Consider the following 19,957-nt stretch of genomic DNA (forward strand, 5'->3'; position numbering starts at 1 on the left):
ACTAATGTCTAACTACACGGCGCTGTTCCCCCAATTTATTTTCCATCTGTGGTTTTCAGCGCGACATGAGGACTCGCCTGGCCGTGAACGCACCACTGCTGTCGCTCCCGCTGTTTAGGAAAAACGTGTTCGGGCCAACTTTCCTACAAACAATGTCCGACCGAGCAGCAACAGTGTGCAGCGGGCGCTAGGTGTCACACCTCCACCTCTCCTTCTCCCGGCTCAGTCCGGAATGGGTCGGCTGCTTTCTGCTGTCGCTGCCGAGCCGAGCCGAGCCGAGCCGGATCTATCCGTGCGTCCTGCTCACACAGCCACACTGAATGAATGAATGAGTGTTTGGTACGCAGTTGGGATGTTTCATATTTAGTTTTTTTTTCCTCAGTAATGACCCTGTTAAAGTCTACTTATATGGTTTTAAACACGCACCATAAAAAGTACGTATTTCTGGAGGTGAAAATGAGAGACTCCCAATTTATGAGGGTGAAAATTATGTTTTACTGTTGAATAAAAATTTAGTCCAGTTAAATGGAAACACAAGAAAAAAAATCCAGGTCCTTTCAGGCTCTCAAACAATAAATTATCAGGCAGCCGTTGTCAAAAATAAAACGCCTGTTTATTTAGAAAAAGAAAAATGATGTATATGTGTTCTTTTTCATTACAATAAATCAAAATGAAACTTTTATTTACACAAAGTTTAGGCACTTGAGGAGAGTCAGACAGTCAAGCACATTCCATCATTCATGGCCTGTGATATGCACAAAACAGACTCAAGACAGTGAATGTAGTAGACAGCAGCTCACCAGAGGAGACAGCAAGAAGCACAGCATAGTGTCTGGGCTGGATTACACATTCACACAGGTCACAGGTATCACTGGGTAGCCTTCAGAGAGCGGCAGCTTGAGGGCTCACTGGGGTAGATGGGTAATGGAGTTCTGAGCCAGATAAAGTGATGCTATTTCACGTTCGGAATAGCTGGAGGTTGCCTCCTAGAGATAAGATCAGGTCAGAAATATTAGTATACATGATTCAAGATAATGTTTACAGAACGTGCATGTTAATGCTTATGAAAATGAGCATTTACTGCCACCTAAGCATCCCCCTCCACGCCGTTTTAACATGCGGTTCTGAAGATAATGTCTTCTCCAGTTTTCTTAACAGTCCTAACAATGTAGTAACAAAGTACAATTCTACAGCAATGGGGTCTATTCTATTTTATAACACAGATTAGGATTTATTGATTGAAGCCTCAAGTGTAAAGAAATTCTATTTTGATGGCTTTATTTGCTGGATAATTTGCTAAATTATTCTTAAAATCTAAGCCCATATCTCCGCTGCCATTGTAACAGCATGTTGGTTCTTCAGTGAATAGTTTTGGGAAAACAAAAGTAATAGGTCCTTGCATACTTTACAGTAGGACAGCTGACCTTGGACTCAGAGACTTGTCATGAAAGGCGTGAAAACATCTGCCCAGTATAGAACATGGGTTGGGTAGTTGTTTGTTAAAGAGAGAGGAAACTGGTGAATACGGATTATAAAAAATGATTGATTATTACAGATTACTAAAAAATAAATCAGAAAATACAAAATATTGGAAAGTTAGAGTGAAAAAAGAGAACTCAAAAGTTTCTGATTCAAAGTTGCTCCTTGGTCATAAATGCCATGTAGATCTCTTTTTCATAATAGGTTTTCGTGTTTGGCACTATGTCACATAATATATAATTGTTAAATGTCTGGGCTTGTATGCAGTGTCAACAGACTTTACAATAAATCAAGAAAAGACTCATAGTAGTCCCTTCAATTGGATGCCCATTGGATGGAAAGAGTTAGAAAAGAGGGAGACTGTATGCGGGAAAGAACCTAAAGAACCATTAGAGAGCACAGAGGAAATGAGGCAGAGAGAAAAGGGAGAGAAAGGCCAGGAGTAGGGGAGGAGAAAGAGTGAAAGAGGAGAAGTGAAGAAATGTTCAAGAAAAAGTAGGGGGAAAGGGAAAAATATTGGTTATTGCATGAGGGAAACTGGGGATGGGCAATAAAACAAAATACATACTAAGAGAGAGAAAGAAAGGGGGGGTGAAGGACACAGAACGAGAAAGATGAAAACTTGACGGAGTACTCAGACTGTTGTCTCTGGCTCCAGTAGAAAGCTGCACAGAGAGAAGTCCTGTCTACTGAGGCTGATGGGAAAGAGAATATGAGAAACACATTTTCCAGCAGACCCCCACCCAGCTCAAATAACAATTCCCTCTACCTCTGCGCCTCTGTGGTGTAAGGTCTGATTGTATGCAAGAGCATGAGTGCACAAATGCTAGTGTATTTAAAAGTGACAGCCTGGTTGTCATCACTGTGGAAGCAGTCAGGTTTCAGGACCTTATTGTGTGGTTCCATAGTCACCTTGGCACAATAGGAACATGAGTTGAATGGCCAGGGAGCTGCTGAAGTCCATCAGTACTGGGGAAAGCAGTGGATGCAATTGGAGTGGGCACCCGGGGAGCACGCGGGGCATGGCTACGGCTCACTTGCTTGGCACCAGTTGATGAGTTGTTAGCGAGCTTTGGACTGAGTGGAGAAGAGATCCTTAAGTGATCCTTAATGTTTCCAAGATGCATCTATGTGTCAGTGTGCGCTCGTTTGTACCTGGAGGACTTTATCCATGAGGAGTCTACAGGTGGAGGCAGAGGGGTGGTGCAGGTAGAGGTGGAAATCTCCCCAATAACAGCGAGTGCTTCCTTCAGGGCAGCGTGTTTGCGAAGCACTTCCTCCCGGTGCTTCTGCTGCTCTGGTGACTCATCCATCAGTACTGAGCATTCTCCCAGAGCGTAGAGCTGCGCCAGGAGCTCAGAGCTAATGAACTCCTTCACCTATGGAGAGGGATTATTAACAGCTGTAACAAGTCAAAATGTTAGACTTTGTAAAGTGATATTTTACCTAGAATTGAAATTATGATTCTAAACTCTTTCAGGGGTGGTGAAAATTATCTATTTTTTTTTCCCTTTTTCTCTTCTTCATGTCATTGGAAAACAGGCTATTTGCATTCCAAACTGAGAATACTAGCATGATAGACAAAGAAACGAATTCTAGAGACCAAATTATGCAAAGATTATTACTAAACAAAATCATTTCAAGAGACTTTATAGACAAAGACAGAAAAAGCAGGGTAGCTGAGCTGAGAGGGAGCCTTTGGCTGGAGACAGATAAAAATTTAAGAGACAGACAGAAAAAGGAAAACGATTTAACAGTTCAGAGTATGGGCTGGTTAGCTTACGCTGTTGATCATAAGATGCATTATGGTCTTTGGCATCAAATCCCTGATGGTCTTATGGATGATGCTCATGTAGGAGTCAACCAGGCTACGAATGGTCTCAACCTGACGCTCCAGCTGGGGGTCTGTGAAGTTTTCAGGAGCTCCATTTCCATGTTTATCCGCCTAGGTAACAAAATAGAGTTGGGAAGAATTTTCTGTGTCCCGTTAAAGCTCTGAAATTGTTTTAAACTAAGGACTTGAAGTGTAGCCTTAGTGTACAGCCTTAGTGTGCTAAAATAAGGCGGCTGGTGGATTAATGCTGATACAGATGTGTGAGGTGATAAAGATTGTCTATTCCCAAATCTTGTCATCTATTCTGTGATTTTGACAAAAACAAGCATAGCAACACAGTAATAGGAACAGGGGAGAGCAAAATAGATGGAATAAAAAAGAGGGAGGTCAGGAGGAGTGGATAAGAAAGAAAAGGGGGAGTGGGTGAGGGACGAGGAACTGCTGATTAGAAACAGACTAGAACACACACACACACACACACACACACACACACACACATACGCACATATTGTAGTGACATCATGGGCCAAGAATGCTGTGCTGAAGAGCCAACAACAGAGCGAGATGGAAGGGGTGGGGGACTTGCTTTTTCACTTTGGCAGGGAAAGAGAAGGGGGAACATTGAGGGAAAGGGGCAAGGGGTTATGGCCAGGGTTTAAGGTTAGCAAAGGCAAAAAGTGTGCATGACAAAAAGGTAAGGTGCAGACAGGTGCAGCTCCCAGCACCTAAGGTCAGGGATGGATTTCATTAAGTTGAGGTAGGGTCACAGTACTAACAGCGACTTTCTCAGGGTAGACTCCGGCCCGTAGCAGAGAAGCCTTCCAGCTGTCCAACTCCTCCTGAGAGTTACACGCCAACTCCAAGCATTTGTAATCCTTATACACGTTCCTGCAATACATTGCAATGTTGTTAGACGGCTCCAAAGATGGAATTTCCAAGCCAAGACTAACACTATTTCTAGAAAACAGAGTAAAAAAACAAAACAAAACACAAATTTGCATACTTTAAACAATTACACCAAGACCGATCTAGTGGTTAACCTACCGCATACCTCATACCAAAAATCATACACAGGTTGTAACATTATCACATGCAGTGCTCAATGTTAAAGCATTTACTTAACCTTAAGTAATGTTAGTAATGGTTTTTCCTCTGAACTCAGTGAAGGTGATGCAGCCGGAGTTTTGGTCACAATTTGTGGGATTTTTTCAGTGCACCAATGATGTTCAGCTGCCGGCTGATTCCTCTTTCACTCCCACTGGAAACAAGCCTCTCCGTACATCTTGTGGGATAGAGAAGTACCACAGTATCTTCCAATTTAATTACCACTGGAGAACTGTTATTTTTAAGATGAAGGCAATTACCTATTATGAGTTAGTATCCAGCGTATTTAAGACATTAAAAGTAAAACATGTACCATAGCCACATGGATGATTTCGGTGTGTTCTAATTTCTAATTGCCCGCCCTTCACACAGCTCTTCAGCGACCTTGTACATTAGTCAAATTTTGATGAGACAAGGTTGTCTGTGTGTACAATATGTACAGCCATTAAAGAACCTAATACGTTGCCAGATACTAACCTATTTATTCTGTAATGGCATTTTTAAAAATCATTTTCACAAAATAATAATTAGGTAAAAATGTTGATTTTACTTATATTATTTTGATACCCTTCTATTTGTTAAAAAAAAAAAAAAAAAAAATCAGCTTAATGGCCCTATGATCGACTGACAACCTGTCAAGGGTGTACCCCGTCCTCGCCCACTGTGAGCTGGGATGGGCTCGAGCACCCCTGTGACACAGAAACGGATAAGCGATAGTACACAGATGAATGAATGAAAACAGCTTAATTTCCTTCTCCTTCCTGTTAATAAGTTTGTATGTGATTCACATTAATAGACTCTTTAACTTCATGGGGAAAAAGGCGGAAAGTCAAATAATGTCCATGTCAAACATTAGCAGTATAATCATCTGGTCTATTGTAATGTATGCTGACCTATGTGACTTATTGGCTGGCTTGAGTTCTACTTCCACATCTTGTGTAAATGCCATGATAGCATGGTGACACAGGCTGTTGGGCTTTGTCCACACCCACAGTGGTGAAGCCCATGTAGGGAATCACAGATTAAATATAAAAAATGTTGAACTGTTTAGGTCAGCTGTAGTTCAGAAGGCAAAGAAAGTGCAATTTACTTACAAATATTATGGACGTAACAAGCACACATGAAGCAAACAAGGCAGATAGATGCATACATATAACTACAGACATACATGGGAAATACCAAAAAAAAGCAACTAATAAAACCTACTTCTCTGCCATGTTTGACATGCTGCCGTTAATCCCCTTATTTATATCATCTCTTTTCTCACTGTTATCTGTTCTGCCTTTCACGTCATTTTCCCCTTCACATTGTCATAGGACCTCTGTGTTTCGGCTGTGTAGGCAGCACAGAAAAGTAGAAGACAAGAAAAGGATCTGGAGCAGGCTGGGGCCCATCTGTTAAGCATTTTTTCTTTAATCACTCAGTTGTTTCTTTCCTCCTTTTGTTGTTCCCTTCTCACATTCAGAACACATAGCAATTAACCTCAAATATGTGAAAACGCTGTGTGTGTGAGAATGAAAGACAACAAAAATGGAAAAAGAACAGACATGCTGCAGCCGCAGAGAACCATACAGAAAGATCAAGGCATGGGCTCATGCTCATGTTAGTGAGCTTATAGCTGGGCAAGGATGGGTGAGGCTACTAAGTTAGGGTGTGGTGGCTAACAGACACGGAGCCAGGCCAAAGATGACAATACTAGAATGCTATTACACTAAAATCAGAATACTGTCATTTGTACACACAATTAAACACACATTCAAATTGATCTCTGTGCAGATTTTTTTTCTCTTGTCCCTGTTCCTATTCTGCCCATATATCATGGCCAAAGTTTTTCTTTTTCACTCATTGTGAGGAATTTCTGCAGAGCCCTCGCTGCTTCAGATTCGACGAGTTTCCTGAGGTTTTTGATTACTGTCAGACAGGGAGAAAACCACTGCAATGTCTGCCACACACACACACATGCAAATAGAGAAAGAGAAACAGAGAGTTAGGGAGCATGTGGGGTGGGGGGGCACCATAGGACAGTCTTTGACACATTCCTGGCTGATGGCTCTAATACTCTCTCCCGCTTTCTTTCTCTTCTCAACCCTTCCAGTTTTTCACTCTCCCTCCTTTTTGTGGTGAGTCGAGCAATTCTTTCCAAACAAGAGCAGCCCCATCTCTGATCCAAGCTCTCTGGCTTTGATTAGCTGCTTAATGAGCCTGCCGTCGGTATGCTGTGGTCTGTACACACACATTGGCAAAGGCACATACACACATGCGCACTCACACCCATGCACACACACACACATCCAGTTTGTGTGTCTGAATGCAGCCTCGCACAGAATTATAAACAAAGCCCACATGCTCTGGTACAATCAGCCAGGCGTTGGGTCTGCACCAGCTCTTAAACACACACACTCTCTCTCTTTCCTTTCTTATGGTCTCTCTTTGTCTCTTTCGATCTGTTTCACACACACACCCAGAAAACTTCAACCCTGTTCTGCCCTCAACAGCCTGGCATATACTAAAAAAAAAACAAACAAAAAAAACTACACCAGCTGCAGTACCCAGTGGATATCCTCTCAGTTTGAGTGGCAAAGTTGAATGGAAGAGGTCAAAGGAAGGACAAAACACCACTCTGACATCCCATCCCTTCCTTCCAAGTGTTCACCCTTGTAAAATATCCCTAAAAGCAGTTGACAAGAACTCGCTCTGTTTTTTTTATTCACATACACTCACTGACCAAACACGCACACAAACACAAACCTTGACTCTGTGTTGAAGACAGCAAAGACAAACTTGCTGGACATGAAGCCCTTCTCCACATCTCTGAGCCTTAAGTTGTCCAGAGGGAGCATATACTTTTTCTCTTTCTCCTGGAAAAGAAGGAATACAGAAAGATAAAGTTTGACAGTGGTATGCAGAATAAAATATGGCATTGCAAAGAGGTAACACACAGCAAAAAACAACTGAGGCTAAAGATGAGGGGGTTTAGTTAAAATAGTTGTGTGACTGATATAGTAAATACATTTCAGTCTTCATCTGCAGAGGAAAGAAGGGCCTCGAGCTGCAGAAGGAAAAGTGTCAGACATCGAAGTGAGCAGGAGGTGTGGAACATTACGCTAGCAGAGCATCTGAATTCACATTAGATAATGCGTCTGCCTGTCAGCTTGACTAACATTAACAACCCACTAACAAGTGAAAGAGAGACAATGAAAGACAGAGAGAGAATGAGAAAGAGATGCCATAAGTCTATAGTCTGTCATCACCACGGGGACTTATGAATGACAGAGAACAGTTGGAGGAGTGGGGTGACCCGAGTGAAGAGAACCAGACAGTATGGAGGCAGGGTGCAGAGAAACAGCGCAAGGAGGGAGGGAATGAGAGGGGTATGAAAAAAAGAGGGAGAGAGGCCGGCTCCACATGTGAAAGTCATTACTCAGGCTCAAGCTCTAACACAACATTTCTCCTAAAGTGAAGCCCCCCACCAATTCCCTTCCTTGGCCTGCTCCATCCTTCTCTCAAGCTGTGAGAGGTGGGCTTCAGGAAAGGTTGGTTATGGCCACGGATGAGGTAACAAAGGGACATCAGGACGGGTGACTACCACAGAAAAGAGGTCATCGTGCCTGTCCGGGAGAGTGTCCCAAAACTCCCTGATGGTGTTGGTGTGTGTGCATACACATGTGTGCCTGCGGTACAGCACGTGTACACGTGGTAGTTGTAAGTGTGATGGTGGTACATTTTCCTCTCTTAGTGCTCCCCTGAACCCTTCGACTCTCTTCCTTCGTTCCTCTTTCCTTTTTTCCAAAGGGGCCCACTTCCTGTAATGTAGGCTGAAAAAAAAAATGACAGAACGCGATTGGCGCCCATCGAGCAACATCTGGGATCGCTTTAGACAGAGGGGGAGGAGATTGGAGAGAGTATACTCTGCTCTGATGGGGTAGAAATAGAAAGTAGAGATGTAGAAGAGAAGAAGAGGAGCGATAGAGGTGGATAGATGTATAGAGGGAGTAGAGCAGATGAGGAAGGGCTGAGGAACATAGAGCAGGACTGAGTGTGTAGGAGAAATGGGGAGAAACTGCAGACCACTCCAAAGTTGATTCCCCATGGGTCCCATCAACCCATATATGGCTGTTAAGTTCCTCCCTAAATCTCTTTCCTACTCTCACTCCCCTTATTTCCTTATGCCTTCCCCAAGTGAACAAGGCAGATCCCTAGTTGAATGAGTGAATGTGCCACGTCAAGACTGGATACTACGCCTGCGGATGCCTGACTCAAGGTCCATTAACATCTCCAAAGGAGGGACACCCATAGGAGTGGATGTCTGATGAACGTGTGCGACCCCTCACCCTGTGAAACAGCACTAAGACAGGATAAGAAAGAAGACAATAACAGAGGAAACCTTTTGCTGACTACCCTCCACCATGGGCAGGACTGTTAGCAAACATCCAAAGACGGAAAAGGCGAGTCCAAAGAGAAAGTGTCCTGCTCCGTCATCCCAGTGTTCAGACTACCTGTTCAGGATCTTACTGGTGTACAGTAGTCTGCACATTGGTTAGACTGTGCAAGGAAGTGCTTCCGCGGTTAGACCAAGGACAACGTCAAAATATGCATGTATTCTGTGCAAATGTAGTGTGTACTATTCTCGGGTGTTTCTTGCATGCAGCTGTGCGCAAGTCTTTCAATGTGCATTTGCTATCACCAGCTTTTCAGACACATTGATCACCTCTCTACCAGTCTGTTGACTGGTGTCATCCATTTTGTAGCATCTGTCTGAATTAAGTATCTTTTTTAATGGCGGATGATACGTGTTGAAGACAGCGATGTTCATATACAGCATATTCAAGAGGGAGATGCTCTACCTTGAGTGACTTTTGTTTCACTAATATCTAGCTACAAACAAGCTGATTAACTGAGTTTCTTTTGACACTGCATAGTTTTTTGGCAGGTGTGTGTGTTTGTGCAGTTGGTTATGACGTACCATACATCCAAGATGTATGTGATGTCTTACAATTGGCCACCTTTTCATATAGACTAATGGATTTGTGATATGGAACAGGCCTCTCTCTTCACACACACACACACACACACACACACACACACACACACACACACACACACACACACACACACACACACACACACACACACACACACACACACACACACACACACACACACACACACACACACACACACACACACACACACACACACACACACACACACACACACACACACACACACACACACACACACACACACACACACACACACACGGGGAGGGGGGGGGTGTAGATTAAGTGTATAGGCATGACCCGTCTGTTTTTCTTCAAGCTGCCTGGTGGAGCCCTGGCAGTTGAGGGGTGAAGGAATTTATCTTTGTTCAGTATGCTGTGGAGATTAAAGTCTGAATTATTGTGCTGCACTCTCGATTTAAGGTCAGAACAGGATAGAAATATTGCAGCACACAGAGAGAAGATGTGCTCCACAGTCTTAAAAATTGTGAAGAGTTGGAGTATAAGGAAGCAATCCACACAAGGATGGAAAGAGGGGAGGGTGGGGGGTTAATATGTGAGAGAGCCTGTGGAGGAGTTGGGAGTAGAGAGGGGGAGTTAAAGGGGGAGTTCTGCAGTGTAGAAACTGCCATGTGGGATTTCTCTGGGCAGATCTTGGAAGCTGGTGTTTGGACAAAGCTTCAGATTTTCCAGCCAGGAATGTGCACAGTCCCAGGGAGACTGCCAACCACAGAAAGGGGGAGAAAGATAGAGAGAGAGACAGAGAGAGGGGGAGAGACAGGGGGAGGAAGAAAGAGAAAAAAGAAAGAAACAGACAGAGAAAGGCAGAGAAAGGAAAAGGAAAGGCCACCAGAGGTAAAGAAAGAGAAAATAAATGGGAGGAGGGAGGAGGGAAGCAGTCAAAGAAAAAAGAAATGTCTGTGGAGGTAGTGTGGGCGGGGAGAGAGAGAGCGGGAACTGCAAGAGAGAAGAAGCAGAAGTTTGGCCGGTGTGACTCTGCGTGTGTGTGTGTGTGTGTGTGTGTGCGCACAAACAGATGCATGTGGAAAGGCAGTAGATCTGATCTTCTGTAATAATACGGGTGACTGACAAAGCACTTAGGCTCATAAACCCATAAACAGCTGATAATTCTACCAAGATAGTTTGGATCTGCGAGGAGTATCAAAAAGTCACACTGAAAACAATTTAAAAGAAAATATTTTATCATTGGAGTGGTGTATACTGTGCGTGTCACATTGTGATCTTCAGACAGCAAAAACATTTTTACGGTTGGCTTTCATCAGATATTTGCCAGATGTGCGAAGTCTGGGTCCTGATTTGTAAATGCTTAGAAAGTGGATGACACTGAGAGGAAAGCTATAACACTGAGTGGATAAGATGCATGCCTGAGGCCGTGTCTGGGAACACCGTGTTTAAGCAATCCAGTGTTTATCTTAAAAGCGGCCATGTGTCTGTCTGAATGAGTGTATATTTTTCTCCACTATTTGCATACCAGTTTGTTTACATCAGAGTCTGCGTGCGTTCTGTATACTGTATACAGCCTGTCCACTGTGTGTGTCTGTGCATGCATGTCTGTATGTCTTAGTTTGGCTTGGGGCAACTCCAGCTGTGTCAGAGTGAGCTGCTCCAAATGCCTGAACTCCCATAGGGGAAGAAAAGGGGGAGAGTGGGGCGAATGGGGAGGGGTCATTAAAGGAATGAATGGGGGAAATGGAGGGGCTCAGTTGCAGGGCCAGGTAGCAGGAGAGAATCATAAAGAAAACAAGGAAAGGAGTTAAGATGTTTGTTTCTTTGTTACAAATTTCCTGGTGCAATATGTCACAAAACTCCCATAAAGACATAGTTTGTGTGTTCAGCTTTAGCCACAGCACACCCCATTTTAGCCATTTTAGTGCGTAACCTTGTAAAAGCATTCTACAGCCTGTTCCTACAAACCACTCAATGATGTCTGACAAACACTACACAAATAAGTTGCATTTGTTTATAACATTTTCATCCGGATGTGACTGTTTACATGTGCTTGTTTGTATCCATGTACATATGCTGTGACACTCCTCTTCTGATTTAAGGTCCTCTATTGTGCCCTGTCCTCACCCTATGACATCAGCTGTGACAAGATAAGAGTGTTGTGGTGTGTCTGCCTGTCTACACTTGCTGTGCAGACCTTCTGCTCCTGTACAGCAGGCACAGACAGGCAGACAGATGGCAGCCCCACTGACATCAGAACCAAGGGTTAACTCTTCTTTTATGGGCTTTAACTAAAACTGTGATGACACTATCAACAGATGAAATATTTTCCCCTCTACTACTTCATTATCTGTAAACTTCAGAATTAACATAATCTTCCAAACAAAAATATATTTCAATAAACATGTGATAACACCTGTGTATCTTGTGTTTTGAGTTTCTTATTTCGGGCATGACTATACATTATGACTCTGTGATAAAAAGAAAGGGTATTAGATATATGTTTTAGCCTCACCTCATCATCCTTGAACCATGAGAGGCTCTCTGCACTGAGAATAAACCAGAACTCCTTGGCTCCACCTTTCATGATGCCCATGTTGATGGTCAGCCAACCTTTGTGTATGACCTGTACAACAGTCAAAAGGTAAAAAGCCAAGAGGACAGGATATCATCATCTCAGACAGGGTTATGGTCAATTAGACACACAATATAACTCCTATGAAAGTATGCAAAGCAGGTCACAGAATGACGAATCTTGCAGCTGAAAATAAAGAAAAGTTCGGAGAAAGTTGACAGTTGAGGAAAAAAATATATATTTTTTTTCCAGGTAAGACATTTGTGAAAAATGTTGCAGATCACGCAGCCATGGGGCAATCACTGAAAGTGATGACAAGTAGACATATTTGGTCAAAAAGAAGAAGATTGGATAGAGTTAAAGGAAAATACAGAAAGCATGGCAACAAAACTAATAAAAAAACAAACTGGAAAAACGATGTGTGATGAATAAGACGAGTAAGAGGCCAGGAGGTATGAGGTAATATAAAGTTAACAAGAAATCACAAAAGCATCCTGCTGACTAAAAAAAATATTATATAATACCTGCACATATTTACGGTGCAGGGAAACTGCTGAAGGGGAATGTTATTAGGCTGAGGAATCAGAGAATACTGCAAACTGTAATTTAGAAGAAGTGTTTGAAACATTACCGCTGTATCATTAGCACTGCCATTCGCAAAAAAAAGCAAGATTTAAAAGCCTAACAAGCCAGAGTGCTTGTTTGCTGCAATTAGTAGTATGCCAGCCCACAACCCATAAGCTTTACTCCTGCCCACACATATGTCCAGAAGAGGCAGCAGTGAGAAAGTAGATTTATTGTGATTGGTCCCCTACTATTAGACTTGAGGGAGAAGCCACACCCTGGAGAGAAAAAGAAGATGTAAAGTAAAATTAAAAACACACACACACATATATATATATATATATGTGTGTGTGTGTGTGTGTGTGTGTGTGTGTGTGTGTGTGTCTGTGTGAGCGTGTGTGTGTATGTGTCTGTGTGTCTGTGTGAGCGCGTGTGTGTGTGTGTGTGTGTGTGTCTGTTTAACTCTGGGGATGACACTGACATTAATATCAAATGGCAATTACTGTTACACTGTGATTAAAACGCACTACTGTTAACATCTCCCATTTATCTGCAGCTATGAAAATTGTTAATACTGATTAATGCATACCACATGGGGGGTGATATGAAAATAAAAAAAAAAATCAAATTCAATGTGAATGGGAAAGGTTTAGTTTACACCCAGGCACATTCAAAATTTGGGATTCACCTAGTCACTGGGTTTACACCTGTATATGTGATTATCTAAGAGTAGTACACTGTCATGTAGACATGGGGACACAAATATGTTTGAATTAAAAGTGACAAAGACAATTCCACATAAGAATAATGTTAAAGAAGTCTTCAAGTGTATAGCCTGGCTTACTTTTTGGTGTGACGGTGATGCTGATAAAATAAGAGGGTTCATTATTGGGTGATTTCAGGATATTATTATCTATTTTTACACTTAACAAAAGTGACATCCTCTACAGATCATTCATTTTTTTTCCCTCAATTTCAAGGAATATCACAATGATTGTTGAAATTGACCCACACCAATGGGTCGAACCTTTTGATCAGCAGATAGATTAATGTGTCTTGGCATCCCCATTAATATTTACCATGGTTAACAAGGTTAAGAAGTCATTTCCCTGCTCCAGTCTTACTCTCTGACACCTGTTTTAAACATTACAGTGCCATTGAAAGTCTCACCTGATTTCCTGCCTTTCCTGTCTTATTGCTTTGGTCTTTCATCTGCTGGGTGCTGAGGGGGAGGATAACAACATTTATTTACTAAGTTACTTTGCAAAAATTTTCTTAGTCCATTAACTTTTAAAAAATTATGAGGTTACTAACTTTGTAAAGCCAATGAAGTCTTCATGTTTAGTATTTATGTAGGCAAGCTGGATGTCAATGAGCAACAAGACCTGAACAGAGCATAAGTACAAAAATACTAACTGAATCCAAACTTCACAAAATGTAATAACTCAGTGACAAAAACTATGTGAAAGGATTTGTGAACAGAATTAGCAAAAGCTTGTAAATGACCTGCTCTCTGCATTTACTCTCTTGTTCATGAATTTCAGTCGTTACGATTTTCTCTGTCTCATCTCGAAGTTTGGGAAAGGAGCTGAGCTATAGGAAGAAAATTTGAAGGCTGTTTTAACATCTTGAACTGTGTAGTATGTTGCACAAATATATGACCCCCCCACCACCACCACACACACACGATTTCATACCTTGTTGATACACTGGTACACTGTGGTGGTCAGTTCTTGACCAACCATGCCAATTAATTTCATGCATGGTCCTTTTAACCTTGATATTTGCTTCTTCACAATGGCTTCAAATGCCATGTCAGGAGTGAACAGACCTGTCCTATAAGAAAAGAAAAAGGAAGAAAAAAAATTAAAAGGAGATTTTCTGTGTAGAACAAAAAGTGGTATGATACAAAAGCATTTGACAGTTATGCTCAGAATGCAGTACTACACCTGACACCGTGGATGTTTCTTATGGCATAGTTGATCTCTCTTCGCATCTGCATCTCATCACATTTAATCTGAGAAATAAATAAATAAATAAATGAAAAATACATTACACTGTCTGTCAAAACTACTTGGTGGAGGTGCATAGGAGTTCTACATAAGATATGAATCGACATCAAGTGTTCATATGCAAAAAACATTACCATACAAAAAATATACACATAATCACACACACACACCTTGACCAGTTCATAGGGGAATCGCTCGTGGAAGATGCGATTAATCTTAGCACCTCCTGACAGATTGACAGTGTCTACTTTGTCACCTGAGCCCTCAATTAGTTTCTCAAAATCAACGGCCAAGCGTTGAACTAACCTGGAAGACATAAACTGACAGTTCAGGAGAAACACTAACAATAAAATAATTTGGAAGAGAATAAATTGGCAAATACACAAAATGAATGAGTGACTGACTGAAGCAGTGTTTTGGTCCTGCGTGCAGGGTCAGCAGGACTGTATTGTCTGTACTCCTCAGCCTCTTTTTTCAAAGCCAGGAACTGGCCCTGCAGATGGCTACGGAAAGCTGGCAAAGTCTCCCGGATGTGGTTTGTTAGTTGCTGCAAACAAAAATTATCAGTTGCAGTTCATACACGCAATGTATTTACTCCTCTATGTATATGTGTGCATTTTTAACCTGGTTGAGTATTTTTTGTAAGTATGGCGTGCCCATCGTTTCAGCCATGTGTTTATAGGATGGATGAGATAGGATGAACTTCTTCTCTGCAAGCAGAGCTGCCTTAATATCCTTCTTCCCATCGATGTCCTTCTGACTACGATTCACCACCCCTATATAACCTGGTGAGGAGGATATGAAAAGGAAGTGAAGAGCATGTCATTGCTTAAAGACAATAAGACAAAAAGGAACAATCAAGGAGTGTTGAGTGTGTAAGACAGACTTAAATGGCATTTTCATGTCTTTCGATAAATCATTCGGATCTCAATCCAAACTGATAATTATGCAAGTGCAGCTATAAAGGCAGAAAATTAATGTCTTTGTGCAACAGCTAAGCAGGTGCTATGAAACAGGCAAAAAGATGTAATTGTACCAGGCTCCATATCTTGTGGTTCAGCTTTAAGCTGCCATAAAGGCAGTTCTTTCAATGGGCTTAAGAGAAGCATGAAGGAGCATGCACCTGGTGGTGCTTCAACTTCACTGTACGCTGCTGCTGGACCTTCTTGTTTCTTCCTACCCTTTTTACTGCCTATCTATCTAACTATAATATACTCACTCACTACAATCTCATATAAAATATCAAACTAAAGTACATATTTGAGCTTGGCTGAGATTGAGGTTCTCAGCGGTGAAAACAATCATAGTTATAATGTTAAACCTGTCCAAAGAACTTTTAGTGTTGTGAGAATACAGATAGATGGTTCAATTTTATCATCATGAACATAGATGTCATAAACATTGATAGCAGCACACCTCTGCGTAGTGGAAGCAACCTGTTCTCCAGTATTTCTCTGGCATCTGTTCCATCATCCATCAGGTCCAATTTAGTGATTACACCAATAGTCCGCTGGCCTAAATGGGACACGAGACACATCATTTAAAGATCAAATCTGATTTAAAATTTGCGAGTGACAATAAATAACAACACAGCAAACAGAAATGCAATACTGAGAAAATAAATTAACATAAAGGACACTTGTAGAGATGCATTCACAGAATATACACACATCCACATTACCCTGTGGGTCGACATCTTTGGCCAGTTTGAGTGCATCAGAGTTAGCCAGGTCAGTGTTGGCTGGTGTTACAGCCAGGATGAGACAGTTTTCATTACAGATGTACTGCATGATCATGTCTCGTATCTGGTACTCAATGTCTGCTGGCTGATCACCTACAGGCACCTTGGTGATCCCAGGAAGGTCAACGAGAGTGAGGTTTAGCACTGCAAGCATATATGTGCACATACAGAAGAATACAAATAAACATGCAGAAAAGTATGTGGATGGGCAGCAGTTATATTCTGTTGCGCTATGTTATGTGTGTTACCATGTGGTGAGTGAATCCGTAGATTGATGGGGACAGGAGAAATGCCCTTCTTAGACCCTATGAGCCTGCTTGTCTCCGCCTCTATCTCTTTGCGTATCTCATCAAAGTCTGTGAATTTCTTTCCCTTACAATGCAGGAATTCACCATATTCTGGAAAAACGCAGTAGCAAGTATAAAATCTCTGTTATACAACATTAATTTCATGATCATTAGTTTGGAGGGAGTGCTTGGGGGTGCTTTTGAACATCAAGTTTGCATAAGACACAAAAATGATAATTGCTTTAATGCTAATTATTTGTGTGTCAAGACTTAAGAACACTGTATAATAGAACACAGATGTGTTTTGTTTTGTTTTTTGTAATTTTCCAAAATCAATCTGAGTTTGTATGAGAGATTACGCCTCTCTGCAGCAAAGTTAGAGGGCCACAAAAACAGAACACAATCTGTTCTAAACATGTGATAGCAGTCTCAGTACTATTTACTGCTCAGACTCAGTCATCATTAAATAACTTACTGCCATCTAATGGCAATTTTAAAAAACACAGAATGAAATGAAATCAAGTAAAAAAAAACTACAGTGAGAGACTTTAAGTGCATTTTACCCACCTGTGTTTGCAATATGCAGCTGGAGGATTAAAGGCCTGCGAGTGACAATTCCTGAACCACGTGGAAGGAAATCTCTGTTGAAGAAGACACACATACGCATATGCCACTAGTATTTAATTTCATACATAATATATTCTTGGCCTGAAATATTTACCTCACACCTCCCATTCTACCCCTGTATTTAAATACTTTCTCCATTGTATCTGCACACATAGTCTAACATTCTTTTTTTTTTTTTTTTATAAAATCAGACACTATCATAATAAAGCATTGAAAGAAGGGGGAGTCACCTTTGCATTAGTTTCAGTTTGGATTCCAACAAATCCAAAATAAAACTTGTCTTAGATGGTTGAAAAATGTTTTGCCATAGTATCAGCCCTGTCAGACATGAAAGCTACAACCTAAATGTAATGTCAACAGATAGCAGTGGAAAAAATAATAAAGGATCCTCCTCTTTCCTATTAAAATCTGATTCAGGAAGTTTGTTTTACTACATCCTGTCCCGGATCAGACTACTGGCAACAGGGGGTTTTATAACATAGTCATGGCTGAGACAAAGAACTGAGGTATGAGATAAAATAGCAATACACACTCAGGAAAGCAAGCATTAACAGCCATCTACAGTTCCTGGAAGTGCTTCCAATTAAGGCTTGGATTCCTTGGGACAATGCATTGGTCCCCTTCTGATAACAGAGTTTCACTGTCCTGTCTATTACTGTAGGAAACTAAGAAACTACTGTCTTGACCACTATCATTATTTCTAACAATCTGGAAATTTCTTTCTCATCATTGTACACCAGCCTATCTCACTTATATTAAATATTTTCTCAAACAAACATGTTATTCATGGGTGGGCGGCATTATTTTTAGCACCATGAAATCTTTAAAAGGTCAGAATGAGGTGTGACTGAACAAAGCTCTGTTCAGCTCAGTTTTCATTTCATTTCATTACTATTTAAGAGCTATGTTAATCTGGAGATCATGTCTTGTCACAGAACGGTTCGGGACCTGAATACATCTGAGATATATTAAAGAATAGCAGGAATCTTAGATCCATTGATTCAGGTCAGCTACTCTAGACTAAAAATTGAGAAGCAGCATTTAGCTGTTTAGCTGCAAACAATCAGAACAAAGTTGGAAGTTACCACCGCACCAAATGTTGACACTTTTAAACCCAGGTTAAAAACATTTCTTTTCTTGTGCGCCTATGCATGAAACCCACTGTTATTATTACAATTTTTTTTTTTTACTTATCCAGAATGCTGCATATTCTGTCAATCAGTTTACTTTAGTTATTTGATTTTCTAAGATCGTATTATGGTTATGATTTTATGCACGTCCTTGCATAATGATCTTTTAACACGATCTTCTGTTGTTTCAGCGCTGTTTTGATTTCTCTCTTTTTTACGTAAAGCACACTGAATTCCCTTTGTGTATGAAATGCACTATATAAATAAATAAACCTGCTTCCAGAGCGTGTCTGTGTAATAAGCTAGTGCTCTGGTTACTGTCATATGGACATCCACCACTTCAGACAGGAATAAAGCCATTTCGTTGGTGCTGGCTGCAGGCCATAACATATAATGTTGTGTGAGCACACAACATTACATCATGTTTGGTTACAGTGGTCGTCTGAAGGGTTTTCACAGCTTTACACTGATATATAAAGCATTCGCAATGCATCTATTAATGTTAATTCAGCTGTTGTTATTAATGGAGATGATCGGGATAAAAGGTGCAGTATAGTAAAGTAAGAGCATTTCATTTTGTAAAAAAAAAAAAAAAAAAAGTCAGTATTGCACCATGGTTGGTTAAAATTTGGTTAAAAAGGAAAAAGGTGCAGCATTGTAAAATAGCACCCGTTTCTTTTAATTAGAAAAAGGGTGAGTGGCGTTCAGAGGTGACTGTGTTGTGGCTTACCTGCCCACAAAGTTTTCCAGGACGGAGGTTTTCCCAGCGCTCTGGCCGCCCACCACCACGATCTGCGGCAGGTGGAAGCTGCTGCTCTCCCCCACGCTGCTCAGGGCGTCCTGCAGCCGGTTGACCAGCGGGATCAGCTCCTCCATCCCGCTGTTGCCCATCGCAACGCAGTTACTTAAACCCTGTCTGCCTCCGGTTCTGTGCTACGCCGCTCCATAGAGTGAACGACACAGTCACTGGGTACTTTTCTGTACGCTGTTCATTCCTCAAATGTACACAACCTGATTTTTTTTTTTTTGGTTTCGAAAGGGTTACGGAAACTTCTTAAAAGGTCCGAGACCTCCGCAGCCGTCAGTTAGGACGTTACCGTTTGAGCTTCTGGTAACGACGGTGGAGCCCAAGTCGGCGTTCCCGATTCCCAACACTTGGAAAAGGGCTGGCTATGTACGCTCTGACTTACTCACAACCAAAAGCTTGTGGCCTGTCGTTTTCGTTTCCCTCCTCCCGACACGTTCTCCGGGCCCATTAGAGAAGTTAATCTTTCCAGAGATTGCGGCGAGTTGGATCCATAAACAAGAGGAAAAAAAGTCTGCTTTGACAGCTAACGGGATCAAGTTTTTTTTTTTTGTTTGTTTTTTGCGCATGCGCGGCTCTCCGCAAATTTTAACTCGGCAGCTCCCTTATGAAGCAGACAGATTTACTTCGCAGCCAATTATGAAAGGAGCTCCGTTTATCAGACACCGGGCAAGTATTCACTGCTTGGAGCTATTTAAAATCCCACACATCCAGAGTGGGCTGCGCCCCGCGGCTGCAACTAGAGCCAGAGTGGACGATTCATCTACTGTAAATAACACTGTTACATTCTTTGGCTCTGCCGGAGTCAGTGAGCACCATGTTGTGCGCTGGA

General features: G+C 41.7%; 1 protein-coding gene across 3 annotated transcripts; it reads right to left on the reverse strand.

Moving 5' to 3' along the window:
* Positions 1 to 594: 594 nt before the first annotated feature.
* Positions 595 to 19,666, reverse strand: dnm3a (dynamin 3a). 3 transcript variants are annotated; one of them, XM_029501076.1, is made up of 22 exons: positions 19,051 to 19,666; positions 17,131 to 17,204; positions 16,525 to 16,674; positions 16,217 to 16,420; positions 15,952 to 16,050; positions 15,160 to 15,320; positions 14,940 to 15,082; positions 14,706 to 14,841; positions 14,473 to 14,540; positions 14,221 to 14,359; positions 14,030 to 14,116; positions 13,838 to 13,908; positions 13,694 to 13,745; positions 12,775 to 12,801; positions 11,900 to 12,010; positions 7,166 to 7,275; positions 4,086 to 4,201; positions 3,896 to 3,906; positions 3,263 to 3,424; positions 2,635 to 2,858; positions 2,392 to 2,556; positions 595 to 986 (listed from the first exon to the last, which is right to left on the reverse strand). In XM_029501076.1, exons 1-22 carry the CDS (start codon positions 19,209 to 19,211, stop codon positions 953 to 955), a joined length of 2,505 nt encoding a protein of 834 aa, XP_029356936.1. In that variant the 5' UTR covers positions 19,212 to 19,666; the 3' UTR covers positions 595 to 952. The 3 variants fall into 3 exon arrangements, with proteins under 3 accessions (XP_029356936.1, XP_029356935.1, XP_029356934.1); XM_029501075.1 differs by lacking the exon at positions 3,896 to 3,906 and having other exon boundaries at positions 4,093 to 4,201; XM_029501074.1 differs by lacking the exon at positions 3,896 to 3,906 and having other exon boundaries at positions 4,090 to 4,201.
* Positions 19,667 to 19,957: the final 291 nt, after the last annotated feature.

The sequence above is a fragment of the Echeneis naucrates genome, chromosome 4 (genome assembly GCF_900963305.1).
Source record: "Echeneis naucrates chromosome 4, fEcheNa1.1, whole genome shotgun sequence".
Classification (NCBI taxonomy): domain Eukaryota; kingdom Metazoa; phylum Chordata; class Actinopteri; order Carangiformes; family Echeneidae; genus Echeneis; species Echeneis naucrates.

Bases quoted from the DNA above. Each gene is read 5' to 3' on its own strand.
- dnm3a (XM_029501076.1), bottom strand. From the start codon at position 19,211: ATGGGCAACAGCGGGATGGAGGAGCTGATCCCGCTGGTCAACCGGCTG. The intron at 16,675-17,130 runs GTGGGTAAAATG...GCGTTTTTCCAG, and splicing joins GCTGCATATTGCAAACACAG to AATATGGTGAATTCCTGCAT. The intron at 12,802-13,693 runs GTGAGACTTTCA...TTTTCTCTCCAG, and splicing joins CAGGAAAGGCAGGAAATCAG to GGTGTGGCTTCTCCCTCAAG.